Source organism: Cordyceps militaris, assembly GCF_000225605.1.
Source record: "Cordyceps militaris CM01 unplaced genomic scaffold CCM_S00007, whole genome shotgun sequence".
NCBI classification, from domain to species: Eukaryota; Fungi; Ascomycota; class Sordariomycetes; order Hypocreales; family Cordycipitaceae; genus Cordyceps; species Cordyceps militaris.
In genome coordinates this window covers 1,977,536-2,000,662 of record NW_006271975.1, presented here as the reverse complement: position 1 = coordinate 2,000,662, position 23,127 = coordinate 1,977,536, and the positions used below count along the sequence as shown (strand labels likewise).

At 43.7% G+C, this 23,127-nt stretch overlaps 7 protein-coding genes across 7 annotated transcripts; 5 read left to right on the top strand and 2 right to left on the bottom strand.

The window, feature by feature from the left end:
- Positions 1-366: 366 nt before the first annotated feature.
- On the top strand, positions 367-3,027 carry CCM_08860 (60S ribosomal protein L3; the record flags this gene model as incomplete). The annotated part of the gene is made up of 6 exons (XM_006673996.1): positions 367-607; positions 1,580-1,593; positions 1,664-1,749; positions 1,831-1,987; positions 2,045-2,718; positions 2,772-3,027. The coding sequence occupies 6 exons, from the start codon at positions 367-369 to the stop codon at positions 3,025-3,027; spliced, it is 1,428 nt and encodes a 475-aa protein (XP_006674059.1).
- Positions 3,028-3,450: 423 nt separating this feature from the next.
- Positions 3,451-4,440, top strand: CCM_08859 (uncharacterized protein; the record flags this gene model as incomplete). The annotated part of the gene is given in 4 exon segments (XM_006673995.1): positions 3,451-3,659; positions 3,679-4,022; positions 4,088-4,102; positions 4,196-4,440. The coding sequence occupies 4 exon segments, from the start codon at positions 3,451-3,453 to the stop codon at positions 4,438-4,440; spliced, it is 813 nt and encodes a 270-aa protein (XP_006674058.1).
- Positions 4,441-13,896: 9,456 nt separating this feature from the next.
- Positions 13,897-15,195, top strand: CCM_08858 (uncharacterized protein; the record flags this gene model as incomplete). Its single annotated transcript, XM_006673994.1, has 1 exon — positions 13,897-15,195. The coding sequence occupies one exon, from the start codon at positions 13,897-13,899 to the stop codon at positions 15,193-15,195; it is 1,299 nt and encodes a 432-aa protein (XP_006674057.1).
- Positions 15,196-15,500: 305 nt separating this feature from the next.
- On the bottom strand, positions 15,501-17,164 carry CCM_08857 (anthranilate synthase component I, putative; the record flags this gene model as incomplete). The annotated part of the gene is made up of 2 exons (XM_006673993.1): positions 15,501-17,090; positions 17,153-17,164. The coding sequence occupies 2 exons, from the start codon at positions 17,162-17,164 to the stop codon at positions 15,501-15,503; spliced, it is 1,602 nt and encodes a 533-aa protein (XP_006674056.1).
- Positions 17,165-17,870: 706 nt separating this feature from the next.
- Positions 17,871-20,523, top strand: CCM_08856 (DNA polymerase iota; the record flags this gene model as incomplete). Its single annotated transcript, XM_006673992.1, has 5 exons — positions 17,871-17,930; positions 17,980-19,309; positions 19,361-19,559; positions 20,038-20,104; positions 20,239-20,523. 5 exons carry the CDS (start codon positions 17,871-17,873, stop codon positions 20,521-20,523), a joined length of 1,941 nt encoding a protein of 646 aa, XP_006674055.1.
- A 188-nt stretch (positions 20,524-20,711) lies between these two features.
- CCM_08855 (protein kinase, putative) lies at positions 20,712-21,612 on the bottom strand (the record flags this gene model as incomplete). The annotated part of the gene is made up of 2 exons (XM_006673991.1): positions 20,712-20,746; positions 20,919-21,612. 2 exons carry the CDS (start codon positions 21,610-21,612, stop codon positions 20,712-20,714), a joined length of 729 nt encoding a protein of 242 aa, XP_006674054.1.
- Positions 21,613-21,961: 349 nt separating this feature from the next.
- CCM_08854 (elongation factor 2 kinase, putative) lies at positions 21,962-22,879 on the top strand (the record flags this gene model as incomplete). Its single annotated transcript, XM_006673990.1, has 1 exon — positions 21,962-22,879. The coding sequence occupies one exon, from the start codon at positions 21,962-21,964 to the stop codon at positions 22,877-22,879; it is 918 nt and encodes a 305-aa protein (XP_006674053.1).
- Between the last annotated feature and the right edge of the window lie 248 nt (positions 22,880-23,127).

Genomic DNA, 23,127 nt, shown 5'->3' with positions numbered 1-23,127 from the left:
GTTCTCAACGCAAGTATCCTTGTACATTCCTACAGACTGGTGTGTGTCTCAGTCTTTCGTCGTCGAATATCTGCTACCGCTCCGTGACAATGTATAGATAATCACTACCCAATCATCATGAGGAGGATCGAGCTGATTTCCCCGCATCTTGAGCCCGTCGACGTCGGATTGTCGGCAGGATTGACGCAGTTACCTAATATAATGTAGTGCCACTCTTCAATTATTGTGCCACTTTTAGCCAATATCGGCCAGGCAGACGGAACTTTTGCGAGGCAATATCGTCTTGAGTTGCTGTCTGCGCCAAACAGCAACAAGCCCATCCGCAAGCAAATGGGAAAATACATAAAGTATCTCCCCGTATTCAACATGGCCCAGATTTCCAAGTCAGTCATCTTCGCTGCTACTACTCCACTATCGTTTATTACTCTACCGACGAAAATGAAGTCGGCTCTCATCCTCGTTACCTCTATCGCCAGCATGGCGGCTGCCTCGCCCATGCCGGCCGATCTGGAAACCCACGTCATGGAGTGCGGCTGGAAGCCCTGTCCACGCCCGTATACATGCTGCGAGGGCTGCAGCCCCGACGCGGCATTCTTCTGTCATCTGGGTAATCTGTGCCCGAAGTGCAGACCGCTTCCCACAGACAGGAAGGAGAAATAGGGTTGCTATGGTCAGCAGTGAGGGGATATATGCGGATTAAGGGTTCAATGCGTTGTCTCGGCAGTCCTCGCGCTGCCGATAAGTCCTTTAAACACAAAGAGTTTGTTGATCGAGGCTGAGATTGGGGTCGCAATGCCTTGTTATGAGAATATGAGCAAGAAGATATAGCCGCATCAAGGAATCTGAAATGCCAAATTCGCTGGAAGAGATAGCCTTAGCCAGAGGTCGATAAACTTCTCTGCAGTTCACAGTCTTGTAGTATTACTCCTCAGGTGGCTAACATTAGCTTGGACGAGATCCTGAGAGAAGATGCTGCGATAGGCGCACGATAGCATGGCTATTATCAACCTATCAGCATTAATTTACCAGATCCTATATACTACTCATCAAAAAAGCGGCTGGTAGCCTTCTAACACACCATGCCGAGCCTGCTGGCCAAGATTCCTGCCTCAATTATGTTTGGGTGCAGGGCAGAGCGAGCCTCAGTATCCAGACGGCGGAAAAGTCATCGGGAAATATTGAGATATGGCTACATCGAGTCCATTCTATACACAGAGCTAGATATCTTCTGACCGAGTGTCCGTCATGGCGAGATCTGGGTGAGTTTCTCAAATTCCTTCTTGCATAAGTCTGCGCTACGATTGACACAACTCTGGCTAGTCCAGTGTAGAATTGTGCAAGCTGCGCCGTAGTTTCGCCGAAAGGTTGCAAAACTGCTAGCCCCATTCTAAAGAGCGATTTAAGACTCTTCATTGGCTCAATCCGCACCGGACTTGGCGCACGAGCCACCGCACAACGACCGCCCACACCAACTCGCTTAAAATTTCGCCCACAAATTATTTCTGAAAGCCCTCGTTGACTTTTCTCTCACGGCTGGACCTTGACATTGTACCTCTCTACTAACCACCAACCACCACAGCCGACAAAATGAGTGTACGTTTTCGCCAACTCCTTTCGACGACGAGAACGACAATGAGGAAACGGCCGACTGACTGATCAATAGCACCGAAAGCACGAGGAGCCTCGCCACGGTTCGCTGGCCTACCTTCCCAGGAAGCGTGCCGCCCGTCACCGCGGAAAGGTCAAGTCGTAAGTTTTGCTCTTCGCGATGAAAACGTTGCGAAGATGGTCGCAAAGGAAGCAAAGGCTAACCAATTGGCTCACCTCTAGCTTCCCCAAGGATGACCCCAAGAAGCCCGTCCACCTCACCGCCGCCATGGGCTACAAGGCCGGCATGACCACGATCGTCCGTGACAGCGACCGCCCCGGTGCGAAGTCTAACAAGAAGGAAGTCGTCGAGGCTGTGACCATCGTTGATACCCCACCTGTACGAACAATGCAGCCCGCTTTGCTTTGCGCATATGGCTAACATCTGCAATTTTAGATGATCGTTGTTGGTCTTGTCGGATACATCGAGACCCCCCGCGGCCTGCGCTCGCTCAACACCGTCTGGGCTGAGCATCTGTCCGACGAGCTCAAGCGCCGCTTCTACAAGAACTGGTACAAGAGCAAGAAGAAGGCCTTCACCAAGTACGCCAAGAAGCACTCGGAGGCGTCGGGCGCCTCCATCGCCCGCGAGCTCGAGCGCATGAAGAAGTACTGCACCGTCATCCGCATCCTCGCCCACACCCAGATCCGCAAGACGCCGCTCAAGCAGAAGAAGGCGCACCTGATGGAAATTCAGGTCAACGGCGGCTCCATTGCCGACAAGGTCGATTTCGGCAAGAACCTGTTTGAGAAGCCCGTTTCGATCGACTCCATCTTCGAGCAGGACGAGATGATCGATGTCATTGCCGTCACCAAGGGTCACGGTTTCACCGGTGTCACCAAGCGTTGGGGCACCAAGAAGCTCCCCCGCAAGACGCACAAGGGTCTCCGCAAGGTCGCTTGTATCGGTGCCTGGCACCCTAACCACGTCCAGTGGACGGTCGCCCGTGCCGGTCAGGACGGATACCACCACCGTACCTCTGTGAACCACAAGGTTTACAGAATCGGCAAGGCTGGTGCTGAGGACTCTGCCTCGACCGAGATGGACATCACCAAGAAGTCGATTACTCCGTATGTAGCATCCTTTGGCTGACCGATGAAGCAATCTTACTAACACCTTTTAGTCTTGGTGGCTTCGTCCGCTACGGTACCGTTAGCAACGACTTCGTCATGGTCAAGGGCTCCATTCCTGGTGTCAAGAAGCGCGTCATGACTCTCCGCAAGTCCATGTTCACCCACACCTCGCGCCGCGCCCTGGAGAAGATCAACCTCAAGTGGATCGACACCTCGTCCGAGTTTGGTCACGGTGCTTTCCAGACCCCTGCCGAGAAGAAGCAGTTCCAGGGTACCCTCAAGAAGGACCTCATCACCACCGCCTAAATGGCCGGAGCGGGCTGAGCGTCGTTTTTCTATTGTTGTATCTTGCGCACTATCTTGCATCGGGGTGTCAAGGAAATGGTTGGTTTATGCCACTTTATGCTAGTCTTTTGGGTTTATGGGATCAACGTCAAGATGCTAGGTAAAGGAACGTATGAAAAATAAAAGATTCCCATTCAATACTTGATATTTACACAGATGTGTGAAGGCGTAGCAGCGTAAGAACTAACTGCACGTGAGCGGACACTCTTCCGATATGCGGCGTATGAATTTTCTGTCTTTGATAGGAACGATAAACTCTGCAGGAAGTAACTTTAACACTAGATATAAACGGCGACGTTGTGGACAAAACTGATGAAAGCTGCAAGGGATTTTTGGTAGCGCGAGTTCAAGTTGACGTCACCCCACTTTGGTCGACAGCGATGAATGGGATCTGTGGAGATTCTTCCCCTCCTCCCATCTACCGAGGAGAATCGTTCGCAAAACGTCGGGCCCCCGTTACATGGCAAGAGCGAGCACCCATCTCTCATTTCCAAGACACGGGACGATACGAGCACCTATACCGAGCCATCTAAGATTGACAGTCGCAAGCCGGTGGTTGTTACGAAACCGGACGGGCGGCCCCACGACGCAACGTCAGCACTTTTTTCGCAGCGCACCGATACGAGGTACGCGTAAGAGCGATCTCGACGTGACGATTGCTACAGAGCGGGCGACCAGCAGACAAGGGCAAGCAGCAGACATGGCGTCGGACGACGATTACATGGCGTTCCTGAACAAGGCCAACAAGGACGCGGACGAGGCGCACGCCAGGGCGTCGGAGACGGCGCGCGGCGGCGGCGGCACGCGGGCGCAGCTCAAGACGTTGGACGCGGGGCAGACGGCGCCCCAGGGCATCGTCAGCGTATGCAAGGAGGCCGTGTACACAAGCGACGCGGACGAGCCGTTTGTGCCCGTCTCGCTCAAGTATGCGGGGGCGGGCAGTCTTCCTGATGAGGGTGAGTTTTTTTTTTCATTTCTGATTTACATTGATTGTTGTCCCGAGGCAGTTGTGGCGTTGTAGACGAGGCTGCGGCGGGTGCGTGGCCAGGGGGTTAATAAAGAAGCACAGACAGAAAAGGATTTGGTCAAGTAACCCGAGTTTGTGCTGACACCGTTTTTTTTCTCGCAGAGGAATTCGCAAAGCTCATTCATCACTGGGACGTGGCCCAGGCTGAGATTACCATCATGGACCCGCTGGACTGGGACGCGGATGGCAAGTACACGGCGGTGCTGGAGGCGGTGCGGGACGCGAGCAAGGGCAACGACGTGCGGGTGTACCGGGTGGTCCGGGACAAGACACGGGTGGAATACTGGGTGGTGACGAGGGAGAGCGAGCGGATCGTGGGCGCCAAGGCGCTGGCCATTGAGTCGTGAGGCGACGTGGCGAAGTGGTAGTTGGGGATGGAGCTGCCGGGACGGAGGGTTTAGGGAAGGTGAGCAAGAAAGGTTAGGTTTATTGCAATGATGTGGTTATGCCGATGATGTGTGTTTACGACGTTTACGTGCATGTGTCATGTGCCATGTGGCTATCTCATGAATTATGTAAGTAGGCTGATATAGACATTAGATAACTAGTCATAACTAAGAGCAATTTTATATAGTAGAGTTAAAGAATAATATATATTAGAACTTATAGCTATTTTTACCTTATTCTTTCTTAACTAGGAGGGGAAATTCCTCTCTTTTTATACCTATTTTCTAGCCTAGCTAATTAACCTAATTATACTCCTTTAATATATCTTTTTATTACCTAATTCTATTAGTAATTAAGATTAGTTTTTTTAAACTTAACTCTTTTATTTATATACTACTATCCTTTTCTAGCTTTTTATTATAAGTAGGTTTTTAGCTAATTATATATATTATAATCTTTATTTAAATTATAATATACCCTTTAAGTAGATTCTTTCTTCTTTTACCTATACTACTTTAAAGAAGTATTTTAAAATTTAATTAAGAATAATATTTTTTAATAAATTAATCCTTTATAACTACTTTTATTAAATTAAAGAATATTTAAGTCCTTTATATATATAGTTCTTTCTAATCTTATTATAATTACTTTATTCTCTTTTTCTTTTTATATTTACTAATTTACTTATATTATTTTCCTTAATTATTTAAAAATAAAGTAATAATAGCTTTAATAGTATACTACTTTCTAGTAATATAATCTTATTATAATATATAAAGTAAGGTACTTTTAATAATTATATAGGAGTATTTAAACTACTTTTAATCTTTTAAAAGGCTAATTTTTTTTTTTTTATTTATTATCTTTAATATACTTTATCTTTATTCTTTTTCTATTTATAAAGAAACCTCTAATCTTAATAATATTCTTAACTTTAAATATACTATCTCTACTTTAAAGTATTTATAAGGTATTAATAACTTAAATCTAGTAAAGTAATCTTAGCTTTTAACTTCTATAGAGGTTTAAAAAGTAAATAATATATTTATTATATTTAATTTTAAGAGTATATATTATTTTTTTTAATTATTTTATCTTTTATTAACTTTTAATCTTAATAATATAGATTTAAATAATATTATTATATTATTCTTTACCTCTTTAGGCTTAAATAATATTAATAACTATTCTTTTACCCTTAGTTTAGTTAAAAAGGATACTTAAATATTCCTAAAAACCTAAAGAAAGTTTATAACTATAACTTAAATTACTATATATACTTTTAATAGTCTTTATAAGGTCTTATATATAATATATATATATTTCCTTATAAGAAACCCTTAAAGTTATAAGTATTATTATATTATAACCTTAATTAATATTACTTCTTTTTATTATAATAAGCTAATAAGTTATTATTTTAAATATTATATAAAAGGAATTTAATATTAGGCTATTAAGTTTATACTTATTTTCTATCCTTTTATTCTTAATTATATTCTAATTAAGTCTTTTAGGAATCCTTTCTTTTTATATATTCTACCTTAACTTCTAGCTATAAAAATTAACTTTCTAGATAATTTTAAAGTTACTAGTTTTTTAATTATTAATAAAATAAATTCCTTTACTTCTATATTATTAAAAATTATAAAAAAGCTTATAATTAAGACTTTTCTTATTAAATAATACTAGACTTTAATAGGTCTTAAGGCTTATAAAAAAGAATAGAATTCTACCTAAACCTTTTTTAAGATAATAGTAACTATAAGTAAATATAAGTCTTTTAACTTATTCTATAAATATAAAATTATATTTAATACTTATTTAGCTAAATTAGAATAGTATAAAGCTATTATAGATTATCTAGTAAAAAATCTTATTAATAAATAATAAGATTATTTTATACCTTTTTTATATCTTTTATCCCCTTTTTTTCTATTAGTATTTAAAGATATTATTATTAGGTTTTAGTCTAAATTAAACTTTTATTACTTTTAAACTTTATAATCCTAATTAAATCTTAAAAATAAATAAATAACTATAATAGTAAGTTCTTTATAAATCTATTTATTAGTATATCTTTTATTAGAAGATATAATACCTTAAATAATCTATATTAATATTCTTACTAAAGCTATAAATAATAAATATTAATATATTATAATTTAATATTAATTCTTTAATTTCTAGCTATAATTAGATAAATTATTTATTAATTATTATAAAAAATTTTATAAGGTAGTTTAAGAATAATATCTATTTCCTAGAAAAGATACTTAAGTATAACTATTTCTTTTATAGTATTCTAAAGAGCTAATAATTTAGCTTTTATAATAGAAGTTATTATTATACTTTAATATAATACTTTCTAAGCTATAATTCCTTTAAAAAGGATTATAATAAATCCCTAACTAAATCTCCTTATATCTAAATTATTAGTATATAAGGTATTACTTACTATTTATAAAATAATTACCTTTTTATTCTTATTATATATAATATAATAATCTTTAGTATTAAAAAGATACTAAATAATATAAATAGCTATATTAAAATATATTTAAGATAGGTTTATTAAATAATAAGATAATATTAATATTATAAATATAATATCTACTTTTATTATAATTAATATATATAGGATTAATTTAATAATCTCTTAGTATCTCTTTACCTTTTTTAATATTACTTATCTTATTCTTTTAGTAAATTACTACTATAGTAGAGGAGTTTAGACTTAATTAAGACTAATTACTTTAAACTTAGCTATAATCTTCTTTATATATACTTTATAAGAGAGTTATACTATTTTTTTCTTTTAGTTATAAATAATCTTAACTCTTAAGAATTATAATACCTCTCTTTAATTATATATTCTATATTTCTAGAGTAGTTTATAAGTAAATTTATTCTTTTCTTTTATAGCTTTTTTCTTACTTAAAATAATAATATTATTAATAAAGAAAATAATATATATTAACCTCTCTTTATTAAAAAAGAGGTATAATTCTTCTTTATATTATATAAACCTTAGTTTTATTAATATACTAGTAAATTCTAAATACTAAAGGAGTAGTAAGTCTTATAACCTATAAAGTACTTAATTTAGTAGGATATTATAGTCTACTTCTTTAAAATCTACTAATAAATTTATTATTTCTTAGAATCCTAGTAATAGCCTATATAGGACTTTATTTAATAAGTCTTATCTATTAGTATATAAAAAGGTATTTTTAATATTAAACTATTAAGTATTAAGGTTATATTTTACTATAAGTACTATTATTATTTAGAAGGTTTATACTACTAATATAGCTATATATATTTCTTCTTAACTATTAATTAACTATAAATCCCCTTATATATAGATTTATACTTTATATTTAATTAGGACTTTATTAGTATTAAATTTATATATAAATACCTATTTAAGAGGTAGAGTATATCCCTTTTTAATATTTCTATATATATAGGTCTAGGTCTTTATTTTATTAAGGGCCTATATTTTATTAAGACCTACTTCTTTAAATTAGGTCTTAAAAGTATACCTTTTAATCTTATTCTACCCCTAAAGTAGGGGTAGTAAATTATTAGTATAGTATAGCTACTTATCTTTTCTAATATTCTAAGTCTAATTATTATCTAATTATCTATTTTAGAATATATATTTTAATATTATAAATAATATCTATAATTCTTTATTATTATATTTTTTTAGGTTAGTATAGTAAGGATTAGCTATATACTCCTTCTTTTTAGTAATAATCTTTAGTAATTAGAGTATAGTAAAGGCTAATTTTATCCTTTTCTATATTAGCTTCTAGCTATCTTTAATCTTCTTTTTAATCTTTTTACTTTTATAAATAGTTTCTTTAAGAATAAAGATTAGGCTTTCTATAGTTATTTCTTAAATTTCTAATTATAATTTAAAGTCTTTTATAACTATATCCTATAAATATAGATTATAATCCTCCCTAATAAGCTCTTCCTAAGTTATTAGCTTATTTTTATTAAGTAGGTATAGACTTATCTCCTTATTTTAAATAATAAAAGGCTAAATTCTTATTTTTTAAGTATTTTTTATATATAAATCTTATAATTCTAATCTTATTTAAAGGCTAAATAAATATATATATATTTAGTTATCTTCTTTTACCCTTAAGGCTAAATTATTAATATCTTTTTCTTAGCTTATATCTTTAAATAGTTTTAATATATCCTTAAATAAGAGTATATTATCTATCCTATTACCTATTACTATCCCTATATTACTATTATTTTTAGTTTCTATCCTTAATATTAAAGATAATATATTACTTTTTAAAGTTCTAATATTACTTAAGTCTACTTCTTAAGTTTATATAGTATATCTATTAAATATTATAGTATCTTATATCTTATAACTACTTTATCTAAATCTACTTAAATCTTATAACTTATTTTAAGGATTTAGGTTAAGGATAGTATTTTATAAAATTATTAAGAGAAAATATTTAAGTCTAAATTCTATAGTTAGATTTTAACTTTCTACTTCTATTAAAGACTCTATCTCCTTTTCTAGTTCTAACTTAGTAATCCTATCCTTATTTTCTATTTCTAAAGAATAGAATATATTTTTATTAAATTTAATATTCTTTATTATAATAATATAGTTAAGTTAAGGTATCTATATTTAGTATAGGTTTAATATTATATAATTAACTAAATAATTAATATATCTTTTAAAATATACTTTAAAATTCTTTTTATTAACTTTTTTTTCTTATTCTTAATTAAAAGGGTATACTTAATATCTATATATATACTATCCTTTTATACTAATCCTTTTACTAATTATATACTTAATACCTTATCTACTTTCTTTAAACTATAAATTTATCTTTTATAATAGTAATTTATATCTATATACTTTCCTTAGGCTATTTCTAAGTAGGAAGGTAGCTATTTTTACTACTTTAAACTATAAAGCTATAAATAATCCTAAAGATATTATTAAGATAAGTGTTTTCTTAATAACTATCCTTCTAAACCTCTTATTTAACTTATTTAGCTTATAAATATATACTAATATAGCTTTAATCTTAATTCTTAATTCCTTTACCTATTTCTAATATTTTATAAAAGTATCTTTATAAATTATAACCTTTTTATTATTATATCTTATAATAAAGACCTTAAGGTTAAATTACCTCTTAATCTATATTATAAAGTTCTTAATTATAGAGAAAAAGGTTTTAATATTTTTAAAAGTAGTTAAAATAGAATAGATTAAACTAGTATATTTATCTTATATTATAAAAAGAAAACTTATTTTATTATAACTTAAAGGGTATTCCTATAAATCCTACTTAATTCTCTTAAAAGGTTAAATAGTAAATATATTATTAGTTTCTTTATTAATAATATTTTCTATTAAAGTAGTATTATATACCTTATAATCTAAATATTATATTTTAATAATTTAGTTACTAGTTAATTCTTAAATTAAGGCTTTAAGTAATTCTTTTTTAAAGTATCTTAATTATAAATACTATAAATAACTATCCCCCTTTTTAAAGAGAAATATTCCTTTTAATATATAATTAAGACTATATCTAAAGGTACTTAAGACTATTTTCTAAAATACTAGCTTCTCTAGTTATTAAATTAGTTTATATTTAAAGAATAGAATATTATCCTTCTTATATAATTAAGCTATATAGTAATTATTCTTAGGTATACCTTCTCTTAAAGTATTATTATAGCTATTAATTTAAAGCCTAGTTTTAGCTTTTAGGATACTAGCTAAGATTAAATTTATATAGAAGCTAGGAATATAATAGATATTTATTAGATAAAGGTTAATTCTTAGCTTATTAAAGGTAGTTAAGATATATTTTATAATTCTTATTCCTATACTAATAATAGTAAATTAGTAATCTTTAGCCTTAACTAAGATATTTTATAACTCCTTATAAGAATCTAGCTTAAAAAGGCTTTTATTATTTATAATATAGTATAAGCTATAATTATCTAAAAGTATACTTTTATAGTATAAGTAGTAGTTTCTATAGATAGTAAAGAATATATTCTTTATAGGTTTAAAAGTACTTTTAGATAGAATATATATATTATATTCTTTTTATAGCTACTTTCCTTTACTTATAGATACTTTAAAGGTAGCTTATTTAGGTTTATTTATAATTTCCTTAATTTTCTTAGTTTAGAATTTATTTATAGTTATATCTAGTTTAAAAGAACCTAAGTATACCTTTTAGATAATATAGTATTCCTTTAGCTTCTATAAATAAGTCTAATCTTTTTTTTAATAAAGGTAGTTATATCCTTACTTTTTAGATTTCTTCCCTTATTTATTATCTAATATAGGGAAAATATTCTTAGTTAACTTCTTATACTTTAATTCCTTTATATTTTCCTTAAATATATCTATAGTAGTTTATAAAGTCTAATTTAATATTAAATTATTTCTTAATAAAGTATTTATATTAATAAAATCCCTTTTTAAAGATATAGCCTATTTAAGTATTATTTTCTCCTTAATTATATCTAAGAAATTAATAATAGCTATTAATCCTTTTATATTAAGAATTTAATAAAATAATACTATTTAGTATATTTTTTCCTATATCTAGATCTAACTTAGTCTATTTAATACTATCTTTTTAATAGTTATAATTTACCTATACTCTTTTCTTACCTTTTACCTTATTTTTTTAGAATTTAAGGTAATAATAACCTTTAATTCTTTAAGAATATTCTTAAAAGTATATTAATTATAAATAACTTTTAATTCTACTACCCTTATTTTAATAGTTTTTTAAGCTTTTAAAAAAAGCTTAAAGTTTATAATAATACTAACCTAAACCTAAACTAAACTAATATTTTCTTACCTCTTTTTAACTATAATTACTATTTTTTTTTAGAAATCTATTACTTCTTTATAAGTAATTTTTAGGTTAATATAGTTAATATTTAAATATTTATCTTTATATTAAAACTAAATAAACCTATAAGGCTTTAGGTATAAATTACTATTAAAATAAGGCTAGTTTAAGTCTATATAACCTTAAACTTATTTTAAAAATATATAGGTTTTAAGGTAGAGTTTTTATTTATATTATTATTTTAATTCTTTAAGCTTAAGGCTAGAATAAGCTAAAGTAGTTATTATTTTTTAAGTTAATATATTAAAAAAAGAAGAAAAAAAAATTAAAAATATTTTTATATATTTTAAATAAGTTTATAAGTAAAATAGAAATTTTAAATAATAAAAAGTATCTTTTATTATTTACCTTTTAAACTTATAACTCTTATAAATTATATAAATAAGCTAATATAAATATTAAATAACTAGTTATAATTAAAAGTAATTTTATATAGTAAAATTAAAAAATAATATATATTAGAATTTATAGCTATTTTTACTTTATTCTTTTTTAATTAAAAAAGGAAATTCTTTTTTTTTTATATTTATTTTCTAGCCTAGCTAATTAGCCTAATTATACTCCTTTAGTATATCTTTTTATTATTTAATTCTATTAGTAATTAGGATTAGTTTCTTTAAACCTAACTCCTTTATCTATATACTACTATCCCTTTCTAGCTTTCTACTATAAGTGGGTCTCTAGCTGATTATGCGCACCGTGATCTCCACTTAAATCACAACAGGCTGGATGCGTGCTGATGTCCCAGCTGCCGCTATCCTCAGCAGGACCAGGGTACTCGATGGCGGAGCCTGGTTTTCGGAGCCTGGTTTCGATGGCTTGGGTTTGGTTCGTGTGTTCCTGGAAAAGTGCGGCGATGCACGGGCATAACCAAGGAGAACAATGTGGGATTCATCATTCACAGTGAATAACGATGAATAGTGTGCATGGGCATGGGCCAAGGGATGCGCGAGACAAATCCGGGGCTGGACTGGAAGTGGCGGACGAATAACGGGGAGCTTTCTAAATTTAGCCGCCCACGGTTGCGAGGTGTAGGTAGAGACGGTGGCCCAACCCTTACCGGGACCAGCGTACTGGAACTTACCGAACCGGGTTCCCTGTTTTTGTTCGGTTTTTTTTTTTTTTTTTTTTTTTTTTTTTCAATCGCCACGCAACGGGCACTTTTGGGGAGGCAATCAAGGTCAGCCACGTGAAAATAAACAATGATGGCGGTGGCGTTTGCTGTGTGATGCTTGCGTTGGGGTGGTACAGAGGGACACGGGAGGAAAGAAGAAAGGGGATGGAAACAATTTTATGGTTCAACAAACGCCTACGAAGAAAGAAAGAAGAATGGGGTATAGGTTTGGTATTGCCCTAAAGAAAAAGTCGAGGCAAAAAAGAGATTCGCAGGAATGGCAACTATGGCTCTCTTTGCTGTATTTTTAGCTGTACTAACAATAGAACGGCAGCTGGGCACGCTCGGGACGGGGTCCCCAGTTCCGGGATGTGATTGGGCAGCCGGCCATTTTTGGGCGGGCGCTTACACGGGCTTTTGCCCCGCCCGAGATGGTCTCTCTCTTCTCTTGTTCCTGTCTGTCCGTCCAAGCGACGTTGAACTATTGTTCATTGTGTGCGTATGTGTGTGCGTGTGTGTGTGGCAATAAATAGCATCTCGGCAGTCATGCGGTTTCTATTTCTTATTCACGCACACACAAAAAAAGCAACTGAATACCGCTTCATTGTGCTTTTTCAACCCCCACCTTGCGACCCTATCCGACAAGGCAGGCGGGCTGAGAGGCATATGCAAGCCTGCATCGCAGAAACCAAGGCTTTGCTCGCATAGGGTACTCCGTGCTCGTGCTGAGTGAGGTACATTATTTATTGGGCTCCATTTTAGCCGCCGTGGCAGAAACCCCCTCCTCCTCCTCCTTCTGTCTTCTTTATACCTCCCCCCCTCACCCGGTTCGGCGGCAAAAGCCCAAAAAAGAAGCCAGCCCCGATTTCATCCTCGTCTTCAACCCGTCGTCGTTTAAAGTATACTTTTTTTTATCTCTTGGATTCAACTTGTTTCTTGGCTCTCTTGAACAACCATCCTCATCGCTCGCGGATACTTGGTCATCCGACTCGGCGCTGTTTCATCCTCGACGTTTGAGAAAAAAAGAAATCTAACATTGGGGGTTCTGTCACACGTTGGCCCAACCTACCGGTTTCAGCACTTTCCGTCTTTTTTTCTGTGTTTCCCCGCTCCTGGTCCCCCTCCCCTCGCATCACTCTATAGTGTGTTCCTTGTTATAAACTATCGGTTCTTTGATTGCCCACCCTTTCCTTCCGTTGCATAAAGGAACCCTTTCCTGCTCTCCCGCGCCTCGGGTTCATGCTTTTACGACCTGCCCTTTTCTCGCCCACACCGCAAGCAAGATCAACGCAAGGGGATCAACACCCTTTCTCCCCTCCAAAACACAACTTACACACACAAACTTGACACAAACAGCCATGTCGGTCATGGCCTCGCGTCCGCCCTCCATGCCCGCCGCCGCCGGTGGAAGCGGCATGCCCTCCAAGCGCCCGCGCCTCTCTCTCCAGATCAAGACCAACAACCCAGCCTCGACGACACATTTCGCCCAGCGGCCCGCCATCACCACCGCTACGCGCCCCTGCTCCCTCAACCCCTCGGACCCGACCGCCTTCAACACCCTCTCCAACGCCTACGTGACCGCTATTGAGCGCGCCGCCACCCCCGTCGCCTCGCCCGTCGGCGAGCCTCTCACGGCCATTCGCAATATGCAGGCCATCTCTCTGTGCTCGCCCACTCTCGGCCCGGCGCCCGCTCGCAGCTCGTTTCCTGCGACGCCGCTGTCCGCGTACCCCTCGTCGTCGCCGAGCAAGCCGATGCTGCCCCTGCTGCTGCTGCTGCCCAGCGTCATGTCCCCGACGCCGCCTGTATCAGCGGGGGCCGTGGAGATGGGCAGTCGTGTGTTTAGTTTCTCCCCGCGTGACGCGGCGGCAGGTAGACACTCCCTCGAGCAGGCCCTCCACGCTGCCGCCGCCGCCGCCGCTGCTGCTACGACGACGACGACAACAACAACAACACCCTCTTCGCCCGTGATCACGCCGCCGAAGCAGCAATCGGCACCCCCTCGCACCACCCTCTCCGCCTCACCACCTCCGTACACGCACGCCAAGGCCCTCCGGAGCATCCTCCGCAACTCGCCCCTGCCCTCCCGCCGGCCAAACGCCGCCGCCACCTCCTCACCGCGCGGTCTCGCGCCCACCGTGCGCATACAAACCCCGGACGTGCAACGCGCCGCCAAGCGCGTGTGCTACCACAGCCCCATTGAGCAGGAAATCATCACCAACACGTACACCAAGTCCCACATTGACCTCCTCGTCGACGAGGCCAGCACCATGACTACCTCGCCCCGCGGCCTGCCCGTCGACCTGTCCCGCGCCTTCTCCGCCAACGAGATCCAAGACGGCGGCCAGACACCAGGCCCCTTTGAGGACGAGAACAGACGGCTCGGCGCGGCCCTGCGCAGCGCCGACCGCGGGACGACGACTGCGCCGCCCCCGCGAAGCGAGAAGAAGAGGCGCTGGGTCTGGACCATTGGCAGAGAAGAGGACGCGGAAGAGGATGAAGAGCAGCTCGGTGGCGCCGTCGTGGCTGCGGCGAGAGCGGCGGCGGCGGCGGCGGCGGCTGGGGAAGAGAGAGTCACGCCGGCGCCGGTGCTGAGTGTACCGAAACCAGAGGCCAAGCTGGACGCTGGCAAGGGAGATGTGGAAATGTCGTCATGACGTGAATGAAGTATAAAGGACATGTAAGGATATATATATACGGGCACATGATGACGGCGCATTTCTTTTTCTATATTGCATTGGGAAACTCGGGACATTACACATATGGGAAATCCCAACACAGAATAAGGCAAGGGACATTTTGTATAGCACTTTTACGATGTATGACATTTCATAACAACACAGCATACTTGCTTTGATAGCAATACCATTTTCAATACGATGACACAAGATGGCTTTTTCATTCCACACGCACACGCAGGTATCTAAGTTGTTCATTTTGTTCATCATATTTAAAAAAAAATCTATTTTGTCGCATTCTGCTGCGCATGGTACATTTCCTCAGCCGACTTGATGCAGTGCATGCTCGCGCCCAGCTTATTTATCGTCTCCATCCACTCCTCATACTCGTCCGAGTCGAGCACGATGCCGCCGCCGGCCTGCAAGTACGCGACGCCCTCCTTGTACAGCATGGTGCGGAGCGCGATGCACGTGTCCATGGCGCCCTCGACGGGGTTGCCGTCGGCATCGACGCCGCCGTAGCCAAAGTAGCCGACGGCGCCGGCGTAGACGCCGCGCTTCTCGCGCTCGAGCTCGGCAATGAGCTCCATGGCGCGGACCTTGGGCGCGCCCGAGACGGTGCCGGCGGGAAAGATGGAGCGGAAGGCGTCGAAGCGCGTCTGGCCGGGGCGCAGGACGCCCGAGACCTGGGAGACGAGGTGCTGGACGTGGCTAAACTTTTCGACGCCGAGCAGGCGGTCGACGCGCACGGTGTGGGGGTCGCCGACGCGGTTGACGTCGTTGCGCGCGAGGTCGACGAGCATGACGTGCTCGGCGCGGTCCTTGAGGGAGGCGCGGAGCTGGTCGGCGAGGCGCTCGTCCTCGGCGGGCGTGCGGCCGCGGGTGACGGTGCCGGCAATGGGGTGCGTGATGATGCGGCCGTCCTCGCTCTTGACGAGCAGCTCGGGCGAGGCGCCAATGATTTGGAAGTCGCGGCAGTCGAGGTAGAAGAGGTACGGCGAGGGGTTGACGGTGCGCAGGTGGCGGTAGATGTTGAACGGGTGCAGGTCGGTCGGGCGCGCGAAGCGCTGCGACGGCACGGCCTGGAAGATGTCGCCCTGCAGGATGTGCGTCTTGAGCGTGCTGACGTGCGCCTCGTAGCCGGCGCGGCCAATGTTGGACGTGGCCTCGTGGCCGAGCCGCACGGCGCGCTGCGGCGGCATCGGCACCTCGGGCGCGTCGAGCACGGCGACGAGCTCGTCAATGGAGGCGACGGCGTCGTCGTACGCGGCGGCGAGGGCGGCGCCGGCCTCCTTGTCCGCGCCGCCCCCCGAGGGCAGCTGCACGTAGCTGATGACCTTGATGACGCCGTAGAACCGGTCAAACGCGACAATGGTGTCAAAGAGCATAAAGAGCGACTCGGGGATCTTGAGCACGTCCTCGAGCGGACGCGCCGTCTTGGGCTCAAAGTAGCGCACGCAGTCGTAGCCAATGTACCCGATGGCGCCGCCCGTCAGCGGCGGCAGCTGCAAGCCGGGCACGTGCGCGACGACTTGCCGCGCGAGTTCGGCCTCGAGCTGCGGGAGGGGGTCGAGGGCGCCGGCGCCGTGGCCCGGGCCTGTGGTGAGGACGGCGCGCGGACGGGCTCCGACGAAGCTGTACCGGCCGACTTGTTCGGTCGCGGCGGATTCAAAGAGGAAGGAGTACGATGCGGAGGAGGACGAGGAGGAGGGGTGGGCGGCGGCGTGGGCGGAGACTTTGAGGTACGCGGCGGATGGCGTGATGAGGTCTGAGGAGATTTGGCGGTAGATGGGCACGAGCGTAGGGACGAGGCCGGAGGGGGTCGGTTGGAGGAGGATGTCCCGGACAACGTCCAGGGAAGGCACCGTTGCGCTCTGAAAGGATGGAGGGGTTAGGTTTTTGGTCAAGGCTGGAGAGGAGGGAGGGGGAAGCTTACAGCGCCGGCCATGGTGATGGGGAGTTGGGTGTAGCTAGAGCAGTTTGGCCGGTTGCAGGGACGGGTGAAGAAAACGGTGGGAAGAAAAATAGGTTGTAGATTGCGAAGCCGTTTGTCAAAAAATGAGTCAAGAAATCATAGTGGTGGTGGTGGTGGCGCCAGGGACCTCTGCTAGCGCCGCTGGTTCGGCAGCGGCGCAACTCCCCCACCATGATTAGAAGCGGTCATCGGAGCTTGAGCAGTGCAACCTGATAAGGTCAATCTGCGGTTTCCAATGTTTTTTTTTTCTTTAGATAAATGTAGGACACGAGATGGAATAACCAGCCGCTCATTTCCTCGTCCTTTTGTTTATCATCATGAATTGGCGCTTATGGCTATAGTATGACCCGTATTCCTACAGTCTATTTGTTGGCCTATTACTTTGTCAGCCGCAGCTGGGGCTACTAATAAATCTTCACACTCCGCCTTTCCCAAACACATGTCTCCAATACAAACGCACCAACAATCCCCGTGCTGCTTCATCTTGATGAATATATGTTTGTTATCGAATTAGCAAAGCCGAGCTTCCAAAACCTGCATCGCGAAATCAATTCATCTGCCATGGACAGTTGAGCCTCGCATCGCCGTGGCCACGCAAAGAGTCGTGCGCGGTACACCCATTGGCAATGCCGTCTAGCTACGCCAGTATCCCGCTGCGAGGCCGTCCAAAGTCGCCAAGATGGAGTCTCTGGTAAAGAGACGGCCTAAACGAAAAGAGGACCGAATCATTCTGCAATTTGTAGGCGACCCCGCACGCCAACACCATCGACGCGTCTAACCGACCTCAGGACTACGACTGCTTCTACGCCCAAGTCATCGAGAACAAGCACCCGCATCTCAAGAGCAAGCCTCTCGGCATCCGCCAGAAGAACATTCTCGCCACATGCAACTACCACGCCCGCGCCAAGGGCGTCAAGAAGCTGATGCTCATCACCGAGGCTAGAAAAGTGTGCCCCGACCTCGTCCTCATGGACGGCGAGGACCTTGCGCCCTTTCGCGACGTTAGCAAGACCCTCTACGGCTTCCTCAAGTCGCATGTATGGAACGGGAGAGCGGAGCGGCTCGGGTTTGACGAGGTGTTTTTGGACGTGAGCGATATTGTCGACTACAACGTGTCGTGCCTCAGCAAGAGCGCGCTGGCGCAGACCTTTTTCCAACTGTCCAAGAGTGACCCCGAGATTGGCTTTCCGTGCGACTTGCGCACCGTGGCGGGACCAGTCCTAGGACCGTATCCCGCCAGCGTGGACCCAGACAACACGACACTGGTTCGCCTGGCGCTCGGCTCGCATCTAGCCTTGTACCTCCGAAGCAAAATGGAGGCCGACTTTGGTTACACGTCGACCTGCGGTATCGCCACAAACAAGGTGCTCAGCAAGCTCTGCGGCGGCCGCCACAAGCCCAGGAACCAGACGACTCTGCTCGCCTGGACCGACGACGATGTCATCGCCTTTATGGATACGCATCTGCTGCGCCACGTGCCAGGTGTTGGTTTCAAGATGGCGCAACTAATCGAGACGGCCGTCACCGGCGTCGCCACGGATGCCGACTCCCACACATTCCAGTCCGTCGTCACCGTGCAAACAGCGCGTTTGCACCCGGCCATTTCCGCAGCCTCGCTGGAAACGCTGCTGGCAGGCCCTGGTGCCGAGCGCGGCGTCGGTGCCCGCATCTGGGGCCTGCTTCACGGTGTTGACGCCACGCAGGTTAAAGCAGGCACGGAGGTGCCTTCCCAGCTGAGCATTGAAGATACATACAAGGGACTGGACAACATGGCGCAGATTACCGAGGAACTGTTCAAGCTGTCGTGCTCGCTGGTGCGGCGGATGCGCGTCGACTTGGTCTGCCCAGGCGTGGACAACGCGGACGAGCCGCAGAAATGGGCAGCCTGGCCGCGCACGCTCCGCCTGTCCGTCCGCTCATGGCCGAAAACCCCCGGATCAGGGCAGGCGCGCAGCTTCAGTCGGGTGTCGCGGTCGGCGGCGGCGCCCAGCTTCTTGCTGGACCTCGGAGCCGGGATTGAAGAGGTGGCGGAGCGGCTCGTGTCGGAGGCGCTGCTGCCCCTGCTGCGGCGCTTCGACGGCACGGATAAGGAAAGTGGTGGTGGTGGTGGTGGTGGTGGTGGGTGGAATTTACAGCTGATAAACATTTGTGTGGCAAACATGGTTGCAGGGGCGGCAGAGGACCGGCACGGAGCGGGCCGGGACATTGGCAACATGTTTAAGAAGCAGGACGAGGTGCTGCGGCCATGGAAGGTGGTGGGGGAGGCGGCACAGGGTGAGCAAGATGGCATGGAGGAGGAGGAGGAGGAGGAGGAGGAGATGGACGGGCTGGATACTGACGGCTCATGGAGGGGGACGACGGGTGACCAGTGCAGTATCTGCGGACTGGCAATCCCGACGTTTGCCGCAACGGCACATTTCCGATATCATGAGATGAACAAGTGAGATGACCTCATACTTGATATGGAGGGAATTATTCATCCTTCTGCTCTAGATTTCAAATGAATCTGCCTAGTTTTTGCGCCGACTTTACATGGGTCCAACAGGCGGGATGTTCAGTGCCAGCCTTGTCAGGTCACCCCACCAGCATCGCCAAGCATCATGCTTGAGTCTCAGCATCCGGAAAACATCAGCCAATCAAAGCCATTGCTCCCCAATACGCTTTATTCATTCGAACTCTGAACGGAACAAGCAGCCGCTAGGCTCGAATCTACTACAAGAACCTGACGGCTCCAAGCTGCGCGAGCTCAGAGGCAGCGCTTCAAAGAGAGTGTTTGCAAATAGCTCCGCAACCTGAGCCCTCTTCCTCATCATCATCATAAGACATATTCCGATCTCGCCGTCCAGAGCCGCGGCCGCGACGGCCCACTATGCCGACCAACTTTATCCGCGAAACAAGGAGGCCTCTACACCAGTATAAGGACCCCCGGATGACCGACGTTGCGCTTAAAAAGTTTTGGGTGGCCATCACCACGATGGATTGACGCTGCTGGCGTACAACTCTGCTGATGTACTCCCTCTACCCAAGTACTAACATGCCAGTCACAGCCACTGCCGGAGTTGAACGGCGAAAAAAACTGGAACGAATCGCTCCCATCGGTAGTCGAACTATACATGAAGCGCACATTCAAATCGACTGGCTTGAGGGATGCAGCCGAGTCCTTGGGGGTTTCGCCCACCAGCTCGATAGCGGCGCCAGGCGCAGTGACGGCCATGCTCCGCACGTTGGCCCGGGACAGCAAGGCCGCGATCGAGAAGAGCGTCATCAGCGGCTGCAACGAGCCAAACATGAGCGTCATTGGCCGCGCGTGGTCTGCGGTGCAGTTCGCTTGAAGCTCATATGGTCCAGGGCTGAGACGTTACAAATGGCTCCTTGAACACGATATAGACTTACAATGCGCCTACATTGGTAACCTAGATTGCGATTAATGCTTGATGTTTTGCCCTGTGCCGTGGCAGCAGAGATATCTGTTACAAATTAGAGTGTGCAACCTGGAACACTCTTGACGATACAGTACTTCTCAACAACCAAAGTTTTCCTCGTCAAAAGCGCTGCCTTCGAGCCATGAGTATATACATGGTCAGGCCGAGCGCCCCGATAACAGCCACAACCGGTCGTTGTATGATGGAGTTGTATATGCCAGCGAGGGCGCTAGGCGCAGGGCAATGCAGAGCGTGCAAAGCTTGCGACAGATGGCCTGCGCTCGGAAAACGTCGGCTCCAGCAACCCTCGATGATGCCACCGAGGGCAAGGCCCCCCGTGTCCGGCAGCACGTCCCGCGCGGGCCAGGACGCATGTGTTTCGCTGTCCATGTACAGATCGACCTTGCACCGGACGCCCGTCGCGATCTCGTACATGACAGCACCGAGCAGGCCAATATCGATCTGTGTGGTGTAGCCTTTATCATCCGCGCTGAGCATGTCTGTGTTGAGCGGCAGGAGGGTGGCTTCTGAAAAGTCGCAAATCTTGATAGACAGACGGGCGTCGAGGAGGAGGTTGCGGCTAGCAATATCGGCGACGAGAACGCGCCTGTCGTGGACATAGTCGAGCGCCTGTGCCATCTCGAGACACCACTGTAGTTGGAGCTCGGCGGAAGGCCTCGACTTTTCCAGATATCTCTGCAGATCGCCGTTCACCATGTGCGCAAGGTGGGTGGCCTCGGAGGCGAACTCGACGCAGCGCACCACACCGCTCGCGCGAGGATCGTCGTCGGGTGGCTGCTGTAGGCGGCGATAGACATCTTGCTCGCGCCGGATACTGTCGATGCTGCTCTGGATATTGTAGGCGCAAGACCAGGGTAACCGCAGCGGAATCTTGACGGCGACGCCGTTCTGGAGGATCACGACGGCCGTGGCACCATTTCCTAGTATCCACTCTTCCGGGATTGTACTGCCTTTACTATCGAGAAAAGGCAAGGACATAGCGAGATATTAAGGAAGAACCGATTCAGTGAATATAGATTGATCTACTTCACGTATGAAAAAACCTGGAAGGGTCGTTTTAGGTCGTGACTATCATTCTAAATAGTTACAGACGAAGATGGGAAACAATCAGGGGGATTGATCTGAATGAAGGTAGGGTCCACCTCGGAGTAAATGTCCACCCCTGTTTGACATTGACAGGGCACTTCCCTCACGTCGCTCCGGCTTCGGATCAACGAGCCGGTTCCACTCTCTGATGCTCAGCTTCTTTGCCAACTTGTATAAAGGCTCGGCGTTTAAATCCATCTTTGTTGCCCATTGATTCGTTTCATCCATAGCGTCGTGGTCAATGGAGCGTACATGCGCGGACTGCGACCGTGAACTCCCCCGCACATCCTACACCACAAACCAATGGTCTAGGGGCCGCGGCATTTCAAGATGTGCTGGCTGCGTTCATGGCCACCACTCTGACCGACCGCAAGACCCGCGGGGTGGAAGCGGTCGTCATAATTTGTCAACAAATGGCACTGCTACCACAGACGAGCCATTTGCCGAAGGTACATTTCGCTGGGTGGGCAAGGGTACGTACGCGTCTGGCCCTCGCTCTGGTCAGCCTTGCGTCCGCAAATGGTTCAAATCGGGCAGCGTCTTCTCCGACGACTTCTTCACCCTCGATATCAAGGCCGTGGACAAGGCACTGGAGTTTATTGACAAATTCAATGAACTTGGAATCGTCGCGAAAACTATCAAGCTCAACATACCCGCGGTCTGGCGCTATACATCCGGAAGTCGTGAGGGCGAGAAAATCCTCGTCGAGCCGTTCATCCAAAACTACCAAAAGTTCAACAGCAATAGCGGCTGGACAAACGACGACGGCGGCTGGGCAGAGGTCATGCAGGCCCTCAGCCACTTTAGCTACCACGTCAGCGGCGGCTTCTACGTCTTGTGCGATATCCAGGGCGGCATCTACGCCAGAGAGGTTGTCCTCTCCGACCCCGTCATCCTCTCCCGTACGCGGCAGTTTGGCGTCACAGATCTCGGCCCCCCCGGCATCAGCTCGTTCTTCAACCAGCACTGCTGCAACTACTACTGCCGACCGCACTGGAGCCGCCCTGCCCAGACCGCGCAGTACTTTCGGCCCGTCAGCGGAACTTCCATGCTCCGTCGCGATGTCCCGACAGGGACTGGGGGGGCTCCGTCGGCATTTATTGGGTCTTTTAATCTCATCGCTGAGGAGGATGAGGAGGAAAACTATATTATATTTTAGTTAGTGGCGTTAGATGTGTACACAGATGAACATCGCCCAATCTCTTTTTCAGTTGATTGTGTTGATCTGGCCTGGGCGATTCTGTCGGACTTGGAAAAAGAAGGGAAAAAAGAAATATATCACTGGGGTGATGATGAAATTGTATGAAACGGGAAGCATTTGCGCAGTTTGTATTTGTAGCCATTTCATGAGGTTTAGTCACATCAAGCAACTTCACATCTCGGGCCTGAAACGGATGACAGCTCGAA